The sequence below is a fragment of the Gekko japonicus genome, unplaced genomic scaffold, assembly GCF_001447785.1.
Source record: "Gekko japonicus isolate JY-2015 unplaced genomic scaffold, Gekko_japonicus_V1.1 scaffold648, whole genome shotgun sequence".
Taxonomy (NCBI): domain Eukaryota; kingdom Metazoa; phylum Chordata; class Lepidosauria; order Squamata; family Gekkonidae; genus Gekko; species Gekko japonicus.
In genome coordinates, this window is record NW_015169193.1 from 616,822 (window position 1) to 636,467 (window position 19,646).

A 19,646-nucleotide genomic window follows, 5' to 3' on the forward strand; every position below is an offset into this window, starting at 1 on the left:
ATTCTAGTGAAGCTCATAAAGACTTCTGTTGTCATTGGGCAAAAACCTGTTCTGAGACTCTTAGCAAGCAGGTTTTAAAATGCTGCTATTTTAGAGAGACTGGGAGATCAGGAGTTAATCTGCCCTGGAGTGGAGAGTTTGTGTGATTGGCTGCTCTTCACACTCTCTGATTGGCCAGCATCAGCTGAGAGCAAGTCTAACTTCAGCTGTTCAAGAGGGAAAAGGGTCTTTGGGTCTGGAGTGAGCAAGCCAAAAAGATGGCTTCTGACAAAGGAAGGCATCAGGGCCGGCTCCAGGGTTTTTTGTACACTAGGCGAGGCTACTTTCTGGCGCTCCCCCCAATGTGCCCACCAATTTTCAAACATAAATGCATTTTAACAGGTGGCCTCACCTAGTGTGCAAAAAACCTGGCCTGGAGTAGAGCCAGAGCAGAGGCGCCCCGGTCTCTGGAAAAGGAGAACCGGGGCAGCCCCTGTCCCTCGGACTCCTCTTGTCTCCAATGTGCAATAGGCTTGCTTTTGGACGATTGGGGCCTGGGCTTTCCCTCGGCATGACCTAAGAGAGGCGAGGGTGGGGGGAGTTTGTGTGCATGCAACCCCTTCTCTTCTCTTTTGTCCTCCTCCTCCTCCTCCTCCATTCTAAAAAAATGGGGATGTAGTAATACAGTCCATCATGTTTGTATTTGAATGCAAATTTCAGGAGAAAAATAACATCTATCACAGAGGAGCAAAAGTGGAGTGGATGAATGGAAAAAAACTTGTAGTTAAGAAGTAGCTGGCTAATGTTGTGGCTGGTGAGGGGTGGGTAATGACTTATGCTGACCTCTGTTGGTGGATTAAACTTGGTTTGTTTTTTTTGTCATGCCTATAGCATTGTACAATGTTTATTTCCTTATGATTCAGTCTTCATAACTCTGTGTGTTCTAGATAAATACGCTTGGAGGAACAAATCCTTTGACTAATCTGATCCCTAACCTGAAAGGAGTAGACCCTGATGTTGCATATTCTTCAGTTCCATATGAGAAAGGTTCTGCTCTACTACTTCATCTTGAGCAACTCCTTGGAGGACCAGGTATTAACAAAGAAACTTTTTTTTAAAAAGTGTTTTTCTTTTTCCTTTTCCCCATGACAGCACTCTACTGCTATTAGCTGAAACACTTTATTTGCTCCTAGATACCTTCATTGGCTTCTTGAGGGCTTACATCCAGCAGTTTGCGTACAAGAGTATAATGACTGATGACTGGAAGAATTTCCTGTACTCCTATTTCAAGGACAAGGTTGAGTGCTATTCTTGCAGCTTAAGATTTTGTGGTTATAACTGGTTGAAAATAAATCCAGTTGGTCAGCCGTGTTGGTCTGAAGCAGTACAACAAATTTAGAGTCCAATGGCACCTTTAAGACCTTTAAGGTGCCATTGGACTCTAAATTGACTGAAAATAAAACACTGTGAATGGGGAGACAGAGAAGATGTAGTTCCCTGTGTCAAACCAGTGGCCCTTCTAGCCCACTACTGTATATAAGGACTCACAGAAGCTACTCCAGGATGGAGTACATTAATACATTTGTTTCAACTGTTAATGCTGTGGGAGAGAACCTGGGGAATTATGAAACATAGACTCAAATCAGGCTACAATCCAAGTCTTACTGGATCGTGCTTGCAGTGTGTTGAATATCGGAAAACTGCATGTTATGTTGGTGACTGGCCTTTCTTCAGAGTAGAAAATCCAGACTGGAACCTCTCCGGGTTCAAGCTTCATAGAAAGAGACCTTACTGTACAGGTGAACAGATTTCAGGCATGCAAGCAGTGTGCGTTGTTCAAAAGAAGCCTTTATTGAGAGAATATTCTGAAAATGCAATTTTATAGTTCTGATCGTATTTATACACTAGCAGAGGTCCATTGTGTAACGCACATGTCAATGTCAGTTTGGCCTTGTATGTAACTGACTTCCTCCACCCCTGCCACATGACAACAGTGCGTTGCAAAGAACTATCCTTCTAAGAGACCCCAAATTGTATATTCAGTTTGTGATTAACTGAAGCTGATCCATGTTCATCATAATAAAATGCTAACTTGAAAGCTCAGTCTCTGAAAAACACTCAGTGTTGTCTGTTTTAAATAGCCATTTTGCTGACTTGTTCAATGGGCCAAGCCTGCTGGATTTCATAGCTTTCAGCTGAGCCTTTTTGGCATTTGTGTGTTGAACATAGCAAATTGACATTAAGCCTGATACATTACTCTGAATAACACAATCTGGGATCAGAATCAGTATTGCTGTGAGGGAATATTCAAGTGTATTCTAAGGGTCTGCCTGGCTGAAGTAGGAATAGTGTTTTATATTGAGTGAAGCATTTTTTCCCCAAGAGACAAAGAGAACAGATGAAACCTCATTTTTCACAATTGCAGTTATTCAAAAAACTGATATAAATCTTTTGATATGGCCTGTAACCAAAATTAATCTTACCTTAATTTAAAGGCAGACAATTTTTACCAAATTTCAAGGAGGTCCTGAGGTCTTGGAGCTGCGGTGGCTCAAGTGGTTAAGATGCTGAACTGCAGGCTGTGGAAGGTTGGTAGTTCAGCAGTTCGAGACCCGAGTGTGCCGCATGATGGAGTGAGCTCCCGTCTCTAGTTCCAGCTCCTGCCAACCTAGCAGTTCGAAAGCAAGAAATTGCAAGTGGATAAATAGGTACCATTTCAGTGGGAAGGTAATAGCATTCCGTGCGCCTTGGTGTTTAGTCATGCTGGCCACATGACCACAGAAATGTCTTTGGACAGCGCTGGCTCTTCAGCTTTGAAACGGAGATGAGCACCGCAACCCTAGAGTCGGATTCAACTGGATTTCGAGCAAGGGAACCTTTACCTTTACCTTTAGCTGACGTCTTGTGTGAATTATTTCCTTTCTATATTTGCTTTTTCTAGGTTGACATTCTTGATAAAGTGGACTGGAATGCATGGCTGAACACCCCTGGCATGCCACCAGTAAAACCACAGTAAGTGTGTGCTCTTCCCTTGTGATATCTTTCCCTAAATATCTTCACATTTCCAAGACAATTTCAAAACACTTTAGTTTCTAAGAACCAAACAAATGGGATGCTACAAATCCAATGCTACAGTTTGTTGTTGAACTGCAGACATGTCACTTGGCCCTTAAAGAGAAGTCAAAGGATAGCTGATATGGATTAGGGCTGCTACTTTGGAGAAGAGGGCAGGAGTAATTTTAGTCCCATCCTAGTGAAACATCCACTGTTGAAAGGGCCCTTGTGACTTCTTTAAGTCCTATAGGGAAGAAAAGACTGAACCTGTATGGCACCTGTGTTGTCACTCTACAAGAGACTAATGCAGCTTGGGAGGCCATTGTTTTATTGGTGAACAGCATGTGGGAGAGGAGAAGAATTAACTCCCTCTTCCCTGTGCTGCAGCTCTGATCTACCATATCTCCCCCTCATGGCTGGTTTTTTTCAGGGCCAAGCAGTACATCTGGCGCTCTAGTCACAGAACTCCAGTACTGCATGTAATTTAGCTCTACATGTGCCTTCCTGTTGGATTTCATTTTTTGCTCCATTTGTTGTTTGCAAAAAGTTTAAAAATTCTATATCAGTTTTCTGTCCTATAATGGAATCATCACAGCAGACAATAATTTCACTGCAAGAGATCAGCGAAGCATTTGAAAGAAGTTGGTCAAAATGGAATATAGGTGTGGTGGTGAAATAGGATGTATAGTCTGTGTATAAACGTCCACCATTATAAGGGAAAAACCTGCTAATTTTCTCTGTCTTCATCAGGTATGATATGACACTATCAAATGCTTGTGTAGCCTTGAGCCAAAGATGGATAAAAGTGAGTTAATATTCAGTGGAGCCACCTGAAGAATAAACCTATTCATGTAAATGGCTTGGGACTGGGGGTATCTGAAGGACCATCTTCTCCCACGTGTTCCTGCCCAGGGATTAAGATCACAGGGAGAGAGGCCCTCCTGACTCTCCCATCAATCAAAGAAGCTTGTTTGGTGGGTACATGAGTGGCCCCCTCCTTTTGATCTTTAAAAGGCAGTGGAAGACAGTTTTATTTAGGACAGCATTTGATTTATTTATTTCTGTTTATTGACGGTCTGAAATTGTTACTTGAAATTGTGTTATGTACTTTTACGGCTATTGTTTTGTTTACATTGTAAGTCACCTTGTTCCATAAGGTAGAAAGGCAGCTAAGATATATTTTAAGTAAATAAATAAATTGTAAATGTGAAATGTTTGTATTTTCTCAAATATGTATTTCTTGATACAAAGTTGTAAAATGTAGTGAGATATACAAGACAAGCTTCCATTTTTAATAGAAAACGCAGTCACTAGTTATTGTGACCCTGTGCTTGAAATGCATTATTTTCCAAGTATTTCACCCTTTTCTTTTACTACTTGATATTTGTAGAAGTGACAGAGAAACCAGTAAGGTGATTTGTACTTATTTTTATACAGTGATGAAAACGATGCATTCTTTGCTTATGACAGTGTGTCTCCACACGGCTGTGTACACACATCTCTGCCTAAGCAGAAGTTCCCATGTTCTTTTCTGCACCCAGGTGTGAGTTTGCATAAAGGGTAGGAAAACACTGGTGTTCAGTTCCTACTCAGGTGCATCAGCACTGCCTAAATTTCTGGTCTGGGTACTAATGTAAAGAATTGTACAGAAACTTGAATCCGTTCAAAGTCTTTCTAGAGCAAGGGGACTGCTCCCTCTATGCACACTGTGAATGCCCATGGGCAGGCACCTCCTGCCATAGAGGGGACCTAGAAACTCTTGATCGTATGGCACCATGGATCATGCCTACTGTTTCTGTAACTTCCGCACTGTCATTTTAGTCACTTGTTTGTTCCTATTGCTTCAGGGTCCCCCCCCCCCCAAATGTGTTCTGCTCTCTCTAGTAGTCCCAAAGGGAGCAAAACACATGTGGAAGGGGGGGGGGGGAGGGACCCAAAGCAATAGGGGAAAGCAAGTGACAAAAGTGACAGTGCGGAAGTGGCTCTTTAGGGCACTAATCTCTAAGTGCAGTTTTCTAGTGCATTGAATTTGTATGGAAATGCTAGTGTTTGGAAACAAGATCTATGTAATGCATCCTGTCTGGAATTTCTTAGACCAGTGATTCAAATTATTGCCTGTTGTGTCTTTTAGGCCACTGAAAGTGACCTCAGCTCCTTCAACTCCGCTGATACAGAACCAATGTCCTCCCACCAGCTTATTGAATTCCTTGCACTACTGTTGCTGGAAGTGAGTGTGTGTGTGTGGGGGGGGAGGTGTCTGTCTTAAGAGTCAGATGGCTGAACTGAGAGTGTTTACCTTTAAGAACGGCCTGGCAGAGAAGCGGCATCTTATCTCCAGTGTTAAGTGAATGACTGTCTTAAGAAAGGTAGCAAAGAAAATGTGTGACTGTAATTTTTCAAGTTACTCATGCAACCTCTTGCCACACATTAGGGTGGCTGGTCCAGCACTTAAAATGTAAAATACCTGGTATCTCTTTGATTTTATTGCGTGTATATCTGTATCACTCGAAATTATAACAGAAGAACTATACTGGCCACCACCTTCTTTTCCTCCCTTTGCTGCTGTTTGTAGAATGAAGATTAGATGATGGCTGTGTGTTTCTCAGTCACAGCAGTGTTCTTAATTTTTCTCCCTACTGCTGAAAATAGTGTGACATCCTGCTGCTTTAGATAATAATTTTAAGATGTTATGTCATGCTGTCCTGTGTGCTTGTATTGATAGCTTATGCAGTTTAACAAAATCTAGTTCTAGCTGTTCCAGGTGACTCTGTTTCAGAGATAGGCATGCAGTTAAGAAGCCCTGAAATCTAGCTAGCTTTCCTATGTCTGATGATTAATCTCCTGGAAAGAGGTACAACCCAGTGATGTTTTTTATTTTGTTTTGGATATAGTACACAAGTAAAAATATTACTAAAGAATCATGCCTCCATTTTAATCTTTCTATTAAAACATAATTATTTACACTTTTACCACAGATGAATTTAATATAATCCATTGATTTTTACAGAGACCATTAAAATGAGTGGGTTACAGGCAAGAAGACTCTTCAAAGAAGACCCTTCAGATCAATTCAGCTTCCCATATATATGTCTTTCAGACTCATCTTCCAGCAAAAGCTAGCTGTCCCACCTGCCAGGGCTTGGATTCTTGGCTGCCTGATTATCTTAACTTCGTGCACCATACAGAGTTATTTATATTCAAATATCATCTTAAAATATATAAACATTATATTAAAATAACTATATATAAAACTATTTGATTCTGAAAGCCATTAAATATATAAAAACTATTTTGTTATATAAAAGCTGTATGTTTTATCATAATAAAGAATATCAAAAGTCGGGTTTTCCATTCACCTTTTGGACCCCAACAAATACGTTCCATCTTTAAATTATATGTTCATTTTTGTATTTAGCTGGACATTTGTGCCATTCTCAGATGCTTCATGCACCTGGGCCTACACATATTCAATTGATTATACAATTATACAATTTCGAATCTACTAGATATGATATTATTCTGTTACTCCTTTGTTTTTTGTCTCTCTGCCAGGCCATTTTATTCTGGGTTTCTGGACTCACTATTTGGTATCTTTAACTGAGAAACCAAGCCAACCCTTCTTTTGATCTGTGGAAGTATCTTCTATAATTTTTTTAGTCAACACCAGCTATTCCTGGCCACATCCATGACATAGCATTTTGTCAAGACCCAGTGTTATTTTGCTGCTTCCAACCTACATCTTTCTCACTTCAAAAGCAAGTAACCCCAGTAGAGAGGGTGCGATAGTGACTTCTAGCTTTTAGGTGTAAAATGTTTAAGGCTAGCACAGTCATTTAGAGTTGGTCACTCTCTTGATTCTCCTTTCTTCATCCCCTGGATCCCCTTTTCTTTTTTAGAATCCTCTTCCGCTAAGCCATGTAAGACGAATGCAGGAAGTTTACAACTTTAATGCAGTGAACAACTCTGAAATTAAATTCAGGTTAGTAAAATCTAAAAATGTAAGGATCAGATTCAAGAACTCATTCTACCAAGTGAGGAGTCTTGGAGCCAATGGGTAATTCTGAAATGTTTGTGTAAGTGAAACAAATAAGTTATATTGTTGAATTTCTAAACCTTGTTTTTCAGGTGGCTGCGCCTCTGCATCCAAGCCAAATGGGAAGATGCCATTCCTCTAGCTCTGAAGATGGCTACAGAACAAGGCAGAATGAAGTTTACTCGCCCCTTGTTTAAGTAAGAAAGGAATATAGTTTCCAAATGAGTGATTCTTTTCTAAAATCTGGGAAAATATGGTTTACTACTGGATGCCCTCTGCTTAATTCTAAATATGGGCATAATAAATATGGGTACAGTGCCTCTCTACTATGAAGGTTTTGCAAAATTTCATCTGGAGCTTTCATGTATAGACAAAACTGACCATGTTAGCCTTGCTTTGTCATAGTGAAATGAGTGGGTGCTTTGAACCATATGTCACAAAGAGATACAAGTTTCCCATCTTGAGGGTGACAGAATGATAACAATGCAGCTACCATAGTGACCTGTTTTATAACTAACTAGGAATAAGGCCCATTGTGGAAATAAATGCGAGCTCTAGAAAGAGGCTCTGGGAGAGTGCCAAGGCCTTGGACAGTCAGCATCAATTTGCTGTGGTGACCTCAGCAGGGTATAATGACATAGAGTCCACCATTTTCTCCAGAGGAACTGATCTCTGCTACCTGAAGAGCAGTTGTAATTTTGAGTGATCTCCAGCCCTCACCTGGAGATTGGGAACAATTGTTACCCAGGAGGAAATGGCTAGTTTGGGGGGTGGAGTCTATGGCATTGTACCTGTCTGAGGTCCAACCCCTCCTCAAACCTCACCCTCTCCAGGCTCCACCCCTCAAATCCCCAGGAATGTCCCAACCTGGAGTTGGCAACCCCATCTCCTTCCCAGCTAACCATCAACGTACCGTTATCTTGCCCCTCTGACTGCAGCTGACTTCCACCATCCCTCCTGGAGATCAGTAGTAATTCTGAGTGATCTCCACCCCTCACCTGGAGATTGGCAGCAATGGTTTCCCGGGAGGAAATGGGTGGTTGGGAGGGTGGGGTCAATGACATTGTACCTGTCTGAGGTCCGACCCCTCCTCAAACCTCACCCTCTGCAGGCTCCACCCCTCAAATCTCCAGGAATCTCCCAACCTGGAGTTGGCAACTCTATCTCCTTTCCAGCCAAGCATCAACCTTCCATTATCTGCTCCTGATTTCAGCTTTCGATCTCCTGCTCCCTGCCTCCTGGAGATCAGTTGTAATGCTGAGTGATCTCTAAGCCCCACTTGGAGATTGGCGACAATGGTTCCCCAGGAGGGAATGGCTGGTTGGGAGGGTGGAGTCTGCCATTGTACCTGTGTGAGGTCCCCTCCAGTTTGAAGAATCACTGACCTCAGAAAACTGGCATTCCTAAGAGTAACCCTCTGAAGTGGGGCAATCATTCCCATGGTACAAATGAGGAGCTAAGGCCACTAAATAGGTAATAGTTGATAAACAACTCATTCGTCTCCCTCCAGGTCTCACACAGAACTGTTATTAATACTTGTGTGCCTTTGTGTATTTAGGTATTCTTTAATTTCATTAGCAGCCTGCCACAGCTTGGCGGGAGAATTGTTGGGGTTGATGGGTGCTGCCGACGTGAGCGGATCCTCCATGGCTCAGGCGAAAGCGAAAGGCAGTCCGGGCAGGAGGAAGAGCAGAGAGAAGCCTCCCTGCCTCCCCCCCAACCCAATGGACGGTTGAGGTCGGCCAGTGTCTCCAACCGCCACGACCGCCAATCATCACCTTGAAGGGGATGTACTAAAAGGAAGGACAGGATTCCCCATTGTAAACAATGGGAGAGACTTGAAGACCCATTGGAAATAATGGGAGCCAGGAAAAAAAGGAATGCCAATTGACTTGCATGGGCTCCATTGAAATACATTACAGCTCAAGAAGAGTTGAAAAGAAAATGTGGAATGGATCTTCCATTAAGGTCTGTAGTCCCAAGTCTGGGACTAGAATGACAGGCCCCAGAGTGGAATGACAGCCCCTGGGGGTAGCAGGAGTGTTCTGGGACTGGAATGACAGGTCCCACAGTGGAATGACAGTCCCTGGAGGCAGCAGGAGAGTTCTGGGACTGGAATGACTGGCCCCAGAATGGAATGGCAGCTCCTGGGGGTAGCAGGAGTATTCTGGGAGTGGAATGACAGGCCCCAGAGTTGAATGACAGCCCCTGGGGGGTAGCAGATGTGTTCTGGGAGTGGAATGACAGGCCCCACAGTGGAATGACAGCCCCTTAGAGTAGCAGATGTGTTCTGAGGGTGGAATGACAGCCCCTGGGGGTGGCAGGAGTGTTCTGGGATGGGAAGAGATGTGTCCTGGGACTGAAATGACAGGTTATTCCACTGTGGGGCCTGTCATTCCACTCCCAGAACACATCTGCTACCCCCCAGGGGCTGTCATTCAACTCTGGGGCCTGTCATTCCACTCCCAGAATACTCCTGCTACCCCCAGGAGCTGCCATTCCATTCTGGGGCCAGTCATTCCAGTCCCAGAACTCTCCTGCTGCCTCCAGGGACTGTCATTCCACTGTGGGACCTGTCATTCCAGTCCCAGAACACTCCTGCTACCCCCAGGGGCTGTCATTCCACTCTGGGGCCTGTCATTCTAGTCCACCTTAAAGGTAAAGGTTCCCTTGCTCGAAAGCCAGTCAAATCTGACTCTAGGGTTGCGGTGCTCATCTCCGTTTCAAAGCCGAAGAGCCAGCGCTGTCCAAAGACGTTTCCGTGGTCATGTGGCCGGCATGACTAAACACCAAGGCGCACGGAACGCTGTTACCTTCCCACTGAAGTGGTATCTATTTATCTACTTGCAATTTCTTGCTTTTGAACTGCTAGGTTGGCAGGAGCTGGAACTAGAGATGGGAGCTCACTCCATCATGCGGCACCCGGGTCTCGAACTGCTGAACTACTGACCTTCCACAGCCTGCAGTTCAGCGTCTTAACCACTTGAGCCACCGCAGCTCCTTAAAGAGTAATAAAAGGGGTCCAGCGTGTGTCTCTCTCTGTGAAGGTACCTTTCTACGCCCCGACGGCGGAGGAGGTGAGTCTGGCCCCAACGGCCAGAGCACGCTGCCTCCTCCTCCTCTTCCTCCCCCTCCCCCCGGCAAGGAGGGCGCCGGCGCTGCAGGGGCAGGCAGCGAGGAGGGAGCAGAGATGCCATGGAGCCCCGGCGCTGCCATCATCCCTGCGTCGCTGCCTCCTCCTCCTCCACCTGCCCCCAGGAGCTCGGGCTCGAAGAGGGGCTGGTTGATTAGGAGCCCTTTTCAGCGGGCATCCCAGTGGATGGATGGAAAGCACGGGCTATTGACCAGGCGCTACAGCTTGGCGGGGGAATTGTTGGGGTTGATGGGCACTGCCGACAGGAGTGGATCCTCCATTGCTCAGGCGAAAGTGAGAGGCGGATGGAGTAGGAGGGAGAACGATGAGAAGCCTCCCTGCCTCCCCCCCCAACCCAATGGAAGGTTGAGGCAGATAGCCATATAAAAGGGGGGGGCAAGATGGGCCGCCAGCCAGCCCTCCCAGCGGCTTCCAAAGGCGGGGGGTGCGAAGATGGGCCGGCGAGGGGGGCTAGCAAGATCTTGGTGTGAGCGTCCTCCTTAGGTGCCTTGCAGTGGATTGCGCCGGCCCTTGGCAGCTCACAGTGCGCCCCAGCAGCTGCAGCCATCTGCAGGGGACAATGAGTGGTGTGAGGTGGCATGGTCAGCCTTGGCCTGGTTACCGTGTTGGCCGGCGGATTGTTGGGCCTGGCCGTCGCCTCACAGGACACCGAGGGCAAGAGGCTGGGCGGCGCTGTCCTCAGCTTGCAGCCCTGCCAGCTCCCTGTCTCGTGTTGCAGCCACGGACGACCGGTGCGGTAGTGCCGTGTTCGGCCTTGGAGTCCCAAGTGTCCTGCCGGCGGAGTGTCCATCCTCTTCGGCAGCTCTGTGTAGACTGAGGGCATGACGCCGGCTGCGGGGTATGTGGACGGGACTCAGGCCATGCAGCCACCCAACGCAGTGAGGGGATTGGCAGGTGTTCTGAGTGGCAGATCACACACTCAACTGATTTTGCCGTACATAGAACGTTGCCACCCCAAGTGGCTTTTATACATAAGGACAGGATGATGATTTGCAAATGTCGGATATGCTTGATCATAGTATTTTCCCCAGTTGTCTTCTTTCAGGCTAGCTCTGTGCACAGCTGCCAAGTAGCTATGGAATTTCTTTTTCCTGCGGATATTACAACCCTTTTTTCACATACAAAATTTTATCTAAAGTAAAATGTGAAATTCTAAGTTTGGGAGGGGAGAGTGTTGAACTGGTGCTACATAACCATTATGTTTCTTTCAGATATGAATATCTTTTACATTCATGATTGAGTCTAGTTATGGGTTCTTCATGCAGAATGCATACTGTCCTAAAAATGACAATTTGGCAATATAATCTTTAGTACTAAACTGAAAACATTTAATCATTTTGTGTTATGGAATTTGTTGCAGGGACCTCTACAAATTTGACCAGTCACGTGATCAAGCTGTCAGTGCTTTCCAGCAGCATCGAGCCAGAATGCACCCAGTGACTGCAATGTTGGTTTCCAGAGACTTGGAACTGGCTGGACAAACAGCATAACCTTTGCAGAAGTCTGAGGCCTAACTCCTACAGAATCTCTTCTGTCCCCACCTCCCCCAATCATGATAACTTGCATGTTTGATTACTAACCCAGATTTCGGTTCTGAAGCTGAAAAAAATAAGGCTTTTATACTGTTTCTGTACAACTTCAATCTTGTGCTGCCTCTAAAATTTAAAAAACCTGGGAACATTACAAAATACTTTGACTTGGTATGTGCCAGTGCAACCCACAGTGTAACTTTTTGCTACCTGTACTGCTTATTGGAAGAAATAAATCTTTTTGATAGATCACCTCGCGTTTCCATAAGCACAATTAAATTTGTACAACTTAACACTGTGCAAACCTTGAAGACTAACAACATATCCTGCTCATACTCTGTATTTCTAAAACAGGTGCTATAAGCAATTTTCACATAATGCTGATTGGTCAGACTAACATTATATCTTTCTTTGAGGAAGTTACTCCCTTGCCGTATCAGGGGAATGCTGTAGACATAGTTTATCTTGATTTCAGTAAGGCTTTTGTTTTATTGCATTCTTCTCTGTTTGTGGTTTGTAATGGCCTATGGCTAAATTCAATAAAAACCTTCTCTCTCAGTAAGGCTTTTGATAAGGTTCCACATAATTCCACATAATTTTTGTTGACAAATTGGTAAAATGTGGTTTGGATCGTATGACTGTTAGGTAGATCTGTAACTGGTTGACAGATCACACCCAAAGAGTGCTTGTGAATGGTTCCTCACCCTCTTGGAGAGGAGTGACACGTGGAGTGCCTCAAGGATCTGTCCTGGGACCTGTTTTGTTCAACATCTTTATAAATGATTTGGATGAAGGAATACAGGGAATGCTTATTAAATCTGCAGATGATACTAAATTGAGAGGGGTAGCAAATACGATAGAAGACAGAGTCAGGATACAGGATGATCTTGACAGGCTGGATACTGGGCTAAAACAAATAAAATGAATTTCAATGGGGATAAATGTAAAGTTCTGCATTTAGGTAGGAAAAATCAAATGCATAATTATACGTTGGGGGAGACTTGTCTTGACAATATGTGCGAAAAGGATCTAGGGGTCTTCGTAGACCATACACTGAACATGAGTCAGCAGTGTGATGCAGTAGCTAAAAAGGCAAATGCCATTTTGGGCTGTATCAACAGAAGTGTATCCAGATCACACCAAGTGATGGGATCGCTTTACTCTGCTCTGGTTAGACCTCACCTAGAGTATTGTGTTTGGTTTGGGACGCCACAATTTAAGAAGGATATAGATAAGCTGCAACATGTCCAGAGGAGGGCAACTAAGATGGTGAGGGATCTGGCGACCAAGTCCCATGAGGAAAGGTTGAAGGAGCTGGGTATGTTTAGCTTGGAGAGATGACTGAGAGGTGATACGATAACCAATCTTCAAGTACTTGAAGGGCTGTTCTATAGTTGTTTTCTGTTGCCCCAGAAGGTCGGACCAGAACCAACGGGTTGAAATTAAATCAGGAGAGTTTTTGGCTAAATATTAAGAAGAACGTCCTGACAGTTAGAGCAGTTCCTCAGTGGAACAGGCTTCCTTGGGAGATGGTGGGCTCTCCTTTGGAGGTTTTCAAATAGAGGCTAGATGGCCATCTGACAGCAATGCATTTTCTGTGAACTTAGGGAGGTCATGAGAGGGAGGGTAGGAAGGGTTGCATTAGTGCTTAGTTCTCGTGGCCCTTCCAGGGAAATGCTGATCGCCACTTTGGGGTCAGGAAGCAATTTTTCTCTAGGCCAATTTGGCTGGAGATCCTGGAGGTTTTTTGTCGTCATATGGGCATGGAACTGGGGGTGTGGAGGGGTAGGTATTTGTGAATTTCTTGCATTGTGCAGGGTGTTGGACTAGATGACCCTGGAGTTCCTGTCCAATTCTATGATTCTATGGAAACTGTCCAAGATAGTCTTTCTGAAGAATTACTTGTGAATGCCTTGCTCAATCTTCTTTCCCTTGTGGAGATTTGGGCAGCATGCCCCTCACTTAACAGAAGTTAAGAAATTAATTTGTACCACCTGTCTGGAGGGTGTGGGCAGAGGCCAGAATGTTCATTTGGCAGTTATGGCTGGCTTCCTCTAATCGGGAAATTTCTCCTTGTATAGCCTTCTTTTGTGGGGATTTCTGGGACGTATGAGCCCTATTAAGACTGTATATCAATCAATTCCTTGTCTTTGAAGAAACTCTAATGTATACATGGATGTCATTCACTTCAATGATTGAACTAAGAACATAAGAACATAAGAACATAAGAGACGCCAATGTTGGATCAGGCCAAAGGCCCATCCAGTCCAACACTCTGTGTCACACAGTGGCCAGAAATACCAGTGCCATCAGGAGGTCCAGCAGTGGGGCCAGGACATTAGAAGCCCTCCCACTGTTGACCCCCCCCCCCCAAGCACCAAGAAGACAGAGCATCACTTGCCCCAGAGCCCCTAGCTATACCTTGTGGCTAATAGTCACTGATGGACCTCTGCTCCATATAAGAACATAAGAGACGCCAATGTTGGATCAGGCCAAAGGCCCATCCAGTCCAACACTCTGTGTCACACAGTGGCCAGAAATACCAGTGCCATCAGGAGGTCCAGCAGTGGGGCCAGGACATTAGAAGCCCTCCCACTGTTGACCCCCCCAAGCAACAAGAAGACAGAGCATCACTTGCCCCAGAGCCCCTAGCTATACCTTGTGGCTAATAGCCACTGATGGACCTCTGCTCCATATGCTTATCTAATTCCCTTTTGAAGCCGTCCATGCTTGTAGCACCCACCACTTCCTGTGGCAGTGAATTCCAAGTGTTAATCACTCTTTGGGTGAAGAAGTACTTCCTTTTATCCGTTCTAACCCGACCGCTCTGCAGTTTCATGGAGTGCCCACGAGTTCTTGTATTGTGAGAAAGGGAGAAAAGTACCTCTTTCTTTACCTGCTCTTTCCCATGCATAATCTTATAAACCTCGATCATGTCACCCCTCAGTCGTCTTTTCTCCAAGCTAAAGAGCCCTAAGCGCTTTAACCTTTCCTCATAGGGAAAGTGTTCCAACCCTTTTATCATTCGAGTTGCCCTTTTCTGCACTTTTTCCAAAGCTATAATATCCTTTTTAAGGTGTGGTGCCCAGAACTGCACACAGTATTCCAAATGAGGTCTCACCATTGATTTATATAGGGGCATTATTATATTGGCTGATCTGTTTTCAATACCCTTCCTAATAATCCCCAGCATAGCATTGGCCTTCTTTATTGCAGTCACACACTGTCTCGACATTTTCAGTGAGTTATCCACTACAACTCCAAGATCTCTCTCTTGCTCAGTCTCTGCCAGTTCAGACCCCATCAATGTGTATTTATATTTAGGATTTTTGGCTCCAATGTGCATCACCTTGCACTTGGCCACATTGAACCCCATTTGCCATGTTGACGCCCACTCGCCCATCCTTGACAGATCCCCTTGGAGTGCCTCACAATCCTCACTGGTTTTCACCACCCCGAACAACTTTGTATCATCCGCAAATTTAGCCACTTCACTGCTTACTCCCATCTCCAAATCATTAATGAACAAGTTAAAAAGCAGTGGACCAAGTACTGATCCCTGCGGTACCCCACTGCTTACCACCCTCCACTGAGAAAATTGCCCACCTACACTCACTCTCTGTTTTCTATGAACTAGCCAGTTTTTGATCCATAAAAGGACTTGTCCTTCTATCCCATGATTTTTGAGCTTACTTAGGAGCCTTTGATGAGGAACTTTATCAAAAGCTTTCTGGAAGTCAAGGTAAATAATATCTATTGGATCCCCCTTGTCCACATGTTTGTTCACCCCCTCAAAGAACACTAACAGGTTAGTGAGACAAGATCTTCCCTTACAGAAACCGTGCTGAGTCTGCCTCAATAGGTTTTGTTCATCTATGTGCCTACTAATTCTTTCCTTAATAATGGTTTCCACCAATTTACCCGGTATCGACGTCAGACTGACTGGCCCTGAACCTCCTGTTGTACATGCAGAAGATTTCCTGTAGAATTTTACATATAGGACTATAAACTAGTTAGTTTCTGAACAGTTTATCAGCTTGATAAGTTATGCTCTGAAAATTTAATTATTCATGCATTTCTCTTATACACAGTTTACTAGAAAAATCTACTAAATATCTATACACATTGTCTGAATTCAGATATACTCACAAATGTTTCAATGCCAGATAAATCCATGCTTAGCACTATCAGTCTTCCTACCCGAATGACGCTTGTTTAGATCGCTGTGGTCTAAAGGTTATGTTTTGATAGTTTCTTCATGACCTACATTGTCTATTGACCTGTAGGTTCAGAGATCATACAAATAATACATTTGGATAGCATTTCATTACATCATATGGTACCCTTAATACCAAATGAATTTAGTACGTAATGTTTAATGTCAGGTCTACACAGATTATGAACACAGTGACTTCTTCATAAGCAATAACAAGCTGTCATAACTTGAGAGACTAGGCTGTTCTTGCTAGTATTTTGATATAATTCTAGTTTGGTAGGGCTGGTGAGAATGGCAGTCATTAGTACATTTTCTCCCTGTTGGCAGCTGTTTTGACTTTGCTTGGAAATGTAAATCTTTTAGATAAATAACTTTATTCTTGTTTTTCAGTGTATGTTTTTTTCTGTTCATGAGGGGAAATGCCTCTATGCATGTGATTAGATAGATGAATAGTATGGAACAAAAAAGTTAGCATAGTTCAAGCATTCAAAATAAATATTCTTTTATCTCAGCTATATTTTATATGGGAGGTTTTTCTATCGTTAAATTTTTGCCTGGAAAAACTCAATCACTAAAGTTACTAGCTGTCACCACCCCAAATTGCCCTTCTTTGAACTGTGGGATATTTCTCATTAAAATTAGCCTAAACCCATACTCCCTGAATTACTAAGGTACATTTTGAGCCAGATCCTCTTCTTTCTGACTTTTTATTTGGGAATCCCACCCCCCTTTCAGCAGCACTCACAGGACAACCAAAATAATAAAACATCAAAAGCAAAATTAAAGGCAAGTCACCTGCAGCTTTTTAAAACACAGCATAAAGTGGCAGAAGAGAGAGAAAATCCCAGGTAAATGTACGTAGAATGAGTGGAATCCTCTTCAAATGCCTGGAGTAATAATCATCCTTTGTAAAACTAACCAGAGCAGATCTGTTGATGTTCTATGGGCAGGAAGTTCCATCATGAGCTTATATGGAAATAGAGGACTTGTAGCTGCCAAATTTAGATGATATATTGGAGGATGTGCAAGTTTGTAGAAATCTGTAAGTGATCATGGACATGAAAGTTGCTGCGCTTACATATGTTAAGGAGAAGTGGATAAATAGAAGAAAAATATCATAATAAAAGGTAAGAACCAGCACTTTGAACTGTGGCAAGAATCAAGTGGGCAGCCATGGCAGGTATTTCAGCACCTGGGTATGACAGGGTTCCTGTATCCTGACCCAGGGCCGTAGCCAGCGGTGAGGCTTTAGAATTGGAGCCCCCCCCCCCCCCCCCCCCCCACCGATTAAGGCGGAGCCCCAATGCAGCTGGGTTGAAGCCTGAGGAGTGCTGTTCTGTGCTGCCGCTGCCTCCTCTGCTCAGGCCCCGGCAGGCAAAAGCCAGTTGAGCAGCCCCAGCAGATCTGCAATGTGAAGAGTTAACTTCCCAGAACCATATTGTAATAGTCAATCAGCAAATTTGCTTTAGCATTCTCCCCAAAGGTGCACCATACAGAGTCCCCATAAGAGGCCTAAAGAACCATGGCATGTGCCCCTGCAAACCTAGGTAACTATGGCTTAAATATGCAAACAAACGATAACAGTATTTAAATAGGTAGCAGTTCTGTACTGCAAGGTTACCATGGCTAGCTCAGCTTCCTGTACCAACAATCACAAGTAGACCATTCTCTCCACCACCCCCTTTCTCATACACTCACTGACTAAATCATCAGTATAGTAAAACCTTCCTGCTGCAGAGCTGAAGTGACATAGAAAGTCAAAATATAGAGCCCTAATCTTTTTACTGAACTCAGACCATAGCATAGTCATGTCTCAAAAGCCTGATTTCCCCTCCCCCACCACACCCTTGAACATCCACCCCTGCCCCTTTCTCCAGTAGCCCCCCAACCCTCGCAACCACAAGAAGAAAACACTAACATAAATTACCACTAACACTGTGATATTTCCAATAGATAATATTATACTGGTATCGCCCTGGGGCACATGAGATCTTCCCACACGGAGCTACCTTTGCTACTTCGCCAGGGCTTCCAATAAAAGAGATAAAGGAAAAAGAAGACAGTAACAGTAACACATAGGGAACAACATGATCGAGATCTATTTCTCCCCACCTTGCAACAGATAAATTCAGAAAAAAGGTGGTAAAACAAGAAGAGAAGACAACCCATAGCCAATGTTCCCTCTAAGTTGTTGGGTCTTGTGAGCAAAAATTCTACTTTGAGAGCTACTGGCATTAAAGTTGTGAGCGAGCGATTTGGCTACTGCATAAATTAGTGTGCTCTGGAGCCATCCTTCCTGAGCTGAGACAAAAATGTGTGAGCTGGAGGCTAAAAAACTGTGAGCTAGCTCACACTAACTCAGCTTAGCTATACCATATATCTTCAGAGATCTTGCATGCATTTCAGGAACCTGAATATGACTTCTCTGCGATCTTGCTCCAGTGGTGAGGCATTCCAGGGAAATCCAACTTCTTTTTCTTTTGTTCTTTCCTTGCTGGATCATGTTGTGGTTCTAGTTTTAGTGCCCAGAGAAGCTCAACGCCTGGATGGATGTCATTTGTTTGAATACTGGTGCCCTGGTGGCACACGTGTAGATAACCCAATGGTGACCAATGGCAACGAGTGAGTCTTGCCTTCTCAGAATGTGACCAAAGTACTATGGTTTCATTTTGACCATTTTAGCTTCTAGGGACAGTTCAGGCTTAATTTGATCAAGAGCCCACTTGTCTTTTTGGCGGTCTATGGTATGTGTAAAACTCTCTTCCAATACCACATTTCAAAGGAATCCACTTTCTTCCTGTCTGCTTTCTTCACTGTCCAGTTTTCACACCCACATAGTAATGAGGAATACTACAAAATGAGTTACCTTGATCTTGGTCGCCAGTGACACATCCTTACACTTAAGGATCTTTTCTAGCTCCTTCATGGCTGCCTTCCCAGTCTGTCTCTTTTTTATTTCTTGGTTGCAGCCCCCCTTTTGACTAATGATGGAGCCAATGAATAAGAAAGCTTGAACAATTTCAATTTCTTCATCATCAGACTTAAAATTGTGTAATTCCCCAGTAGTAGAGTAAATAGTAAACAACCAAAAAAGATGGAAAGGGGTGAGGAGATAAAATTATGGAAAAGGACATATAAAAATGTGGTTGGCCCATAATGACTTGATGTGTGACAGAAAAAAGCTCCACTGCTGTCTGTCACCTATCTCATACTTTGAGAAGCCATTGGGTAAAGTACATTATAAAGAATACAACTAAGTGTGTTAAAGTCATAGGACAGCGTTTTTCTTTGGTGAGCTTATTTGTTTTTCTCATTGGGTAAAGTATGGCTTGCATTTCTCCTTTATAATTCTGTAGGTAAAATAGCTAGACATTTCCTTTTTTAAAGAAATGAAAGGGGGAAATCTAGAGTATCTTTAAAGAGTCAAAGGCCTAGTTTTGCTATCAGAACTGCAAATAATTAGAAGTTCTATTTGGTAAGTGATCGCTTTCCCTCAAAGGCTTGTTGCTAAGCCCCTGAACTAATGCTTTTAAACTACTGGTGTCTCCCAAATAATTTAGTTGAAACTACCTTCACCATTAGGTGTTTTTGTGCAAGTAAGTTCCTATATACTGTACAAATCTGTACACAGTCTCTCTCTCCAGTATAGTTGCCAACCTCCAGGTGGGGCCTAAAGATCCC

At 43.8% G+C, this 19,646-nt stretch overlaps 1 protein-coding gene across 1 annotated transcript in view; it reads left to right on the forward strand.

The window, feature by feature from the left end:
• The window catches only part of LTA4H (leukotriene A4 hydrolase), a 33,357-nt gene extending 21,144 nt beyond the window's left edge, over nucleotides 1–12,213 (forward strand). The window contains exons 12-19 of the mRNA XM_015416279.1: nucleotides 927–1,071; nucleotides 1,173–1,276; nucleotides 2,921–2,991; nucleotides 3,784–3,838; nucleotides 5,165–5,260; nucleotides 6,930–7,012; nucleotides 7,159–7,263; nucleotides 11,581–12,213. Of these exons, the coding sequence (XP_015271765.1) occupies nucleotides 927–1,071; nucleotides 1,173–1,276; nucleotides 2,921–2,991; nucleotides 3,784–3,838; nucleotides 5,165–5,260; nucleotides 6,930–7,012; nucleotides 7,159–7,263; nucleotides 11,581–11,710 (789 nt within the window). The 3' untranslated portion in view covers nucleotides 11,711–12,213. The remainder of the gene's footprint in view (nucleotides 1–926; nucleotides 1,072–1,172; nucleotides 1,277–2,920; nucleotides 2,992–3,783; nucleotides 3,839–5,164; nucleotides 5,261–6,929; nucleotides 7,013–7,158; nucleotides 7,264–11,580) is intronic.
• Nucleotides 12,214–19,646: the final 7,433 nt, after the last annotated feature.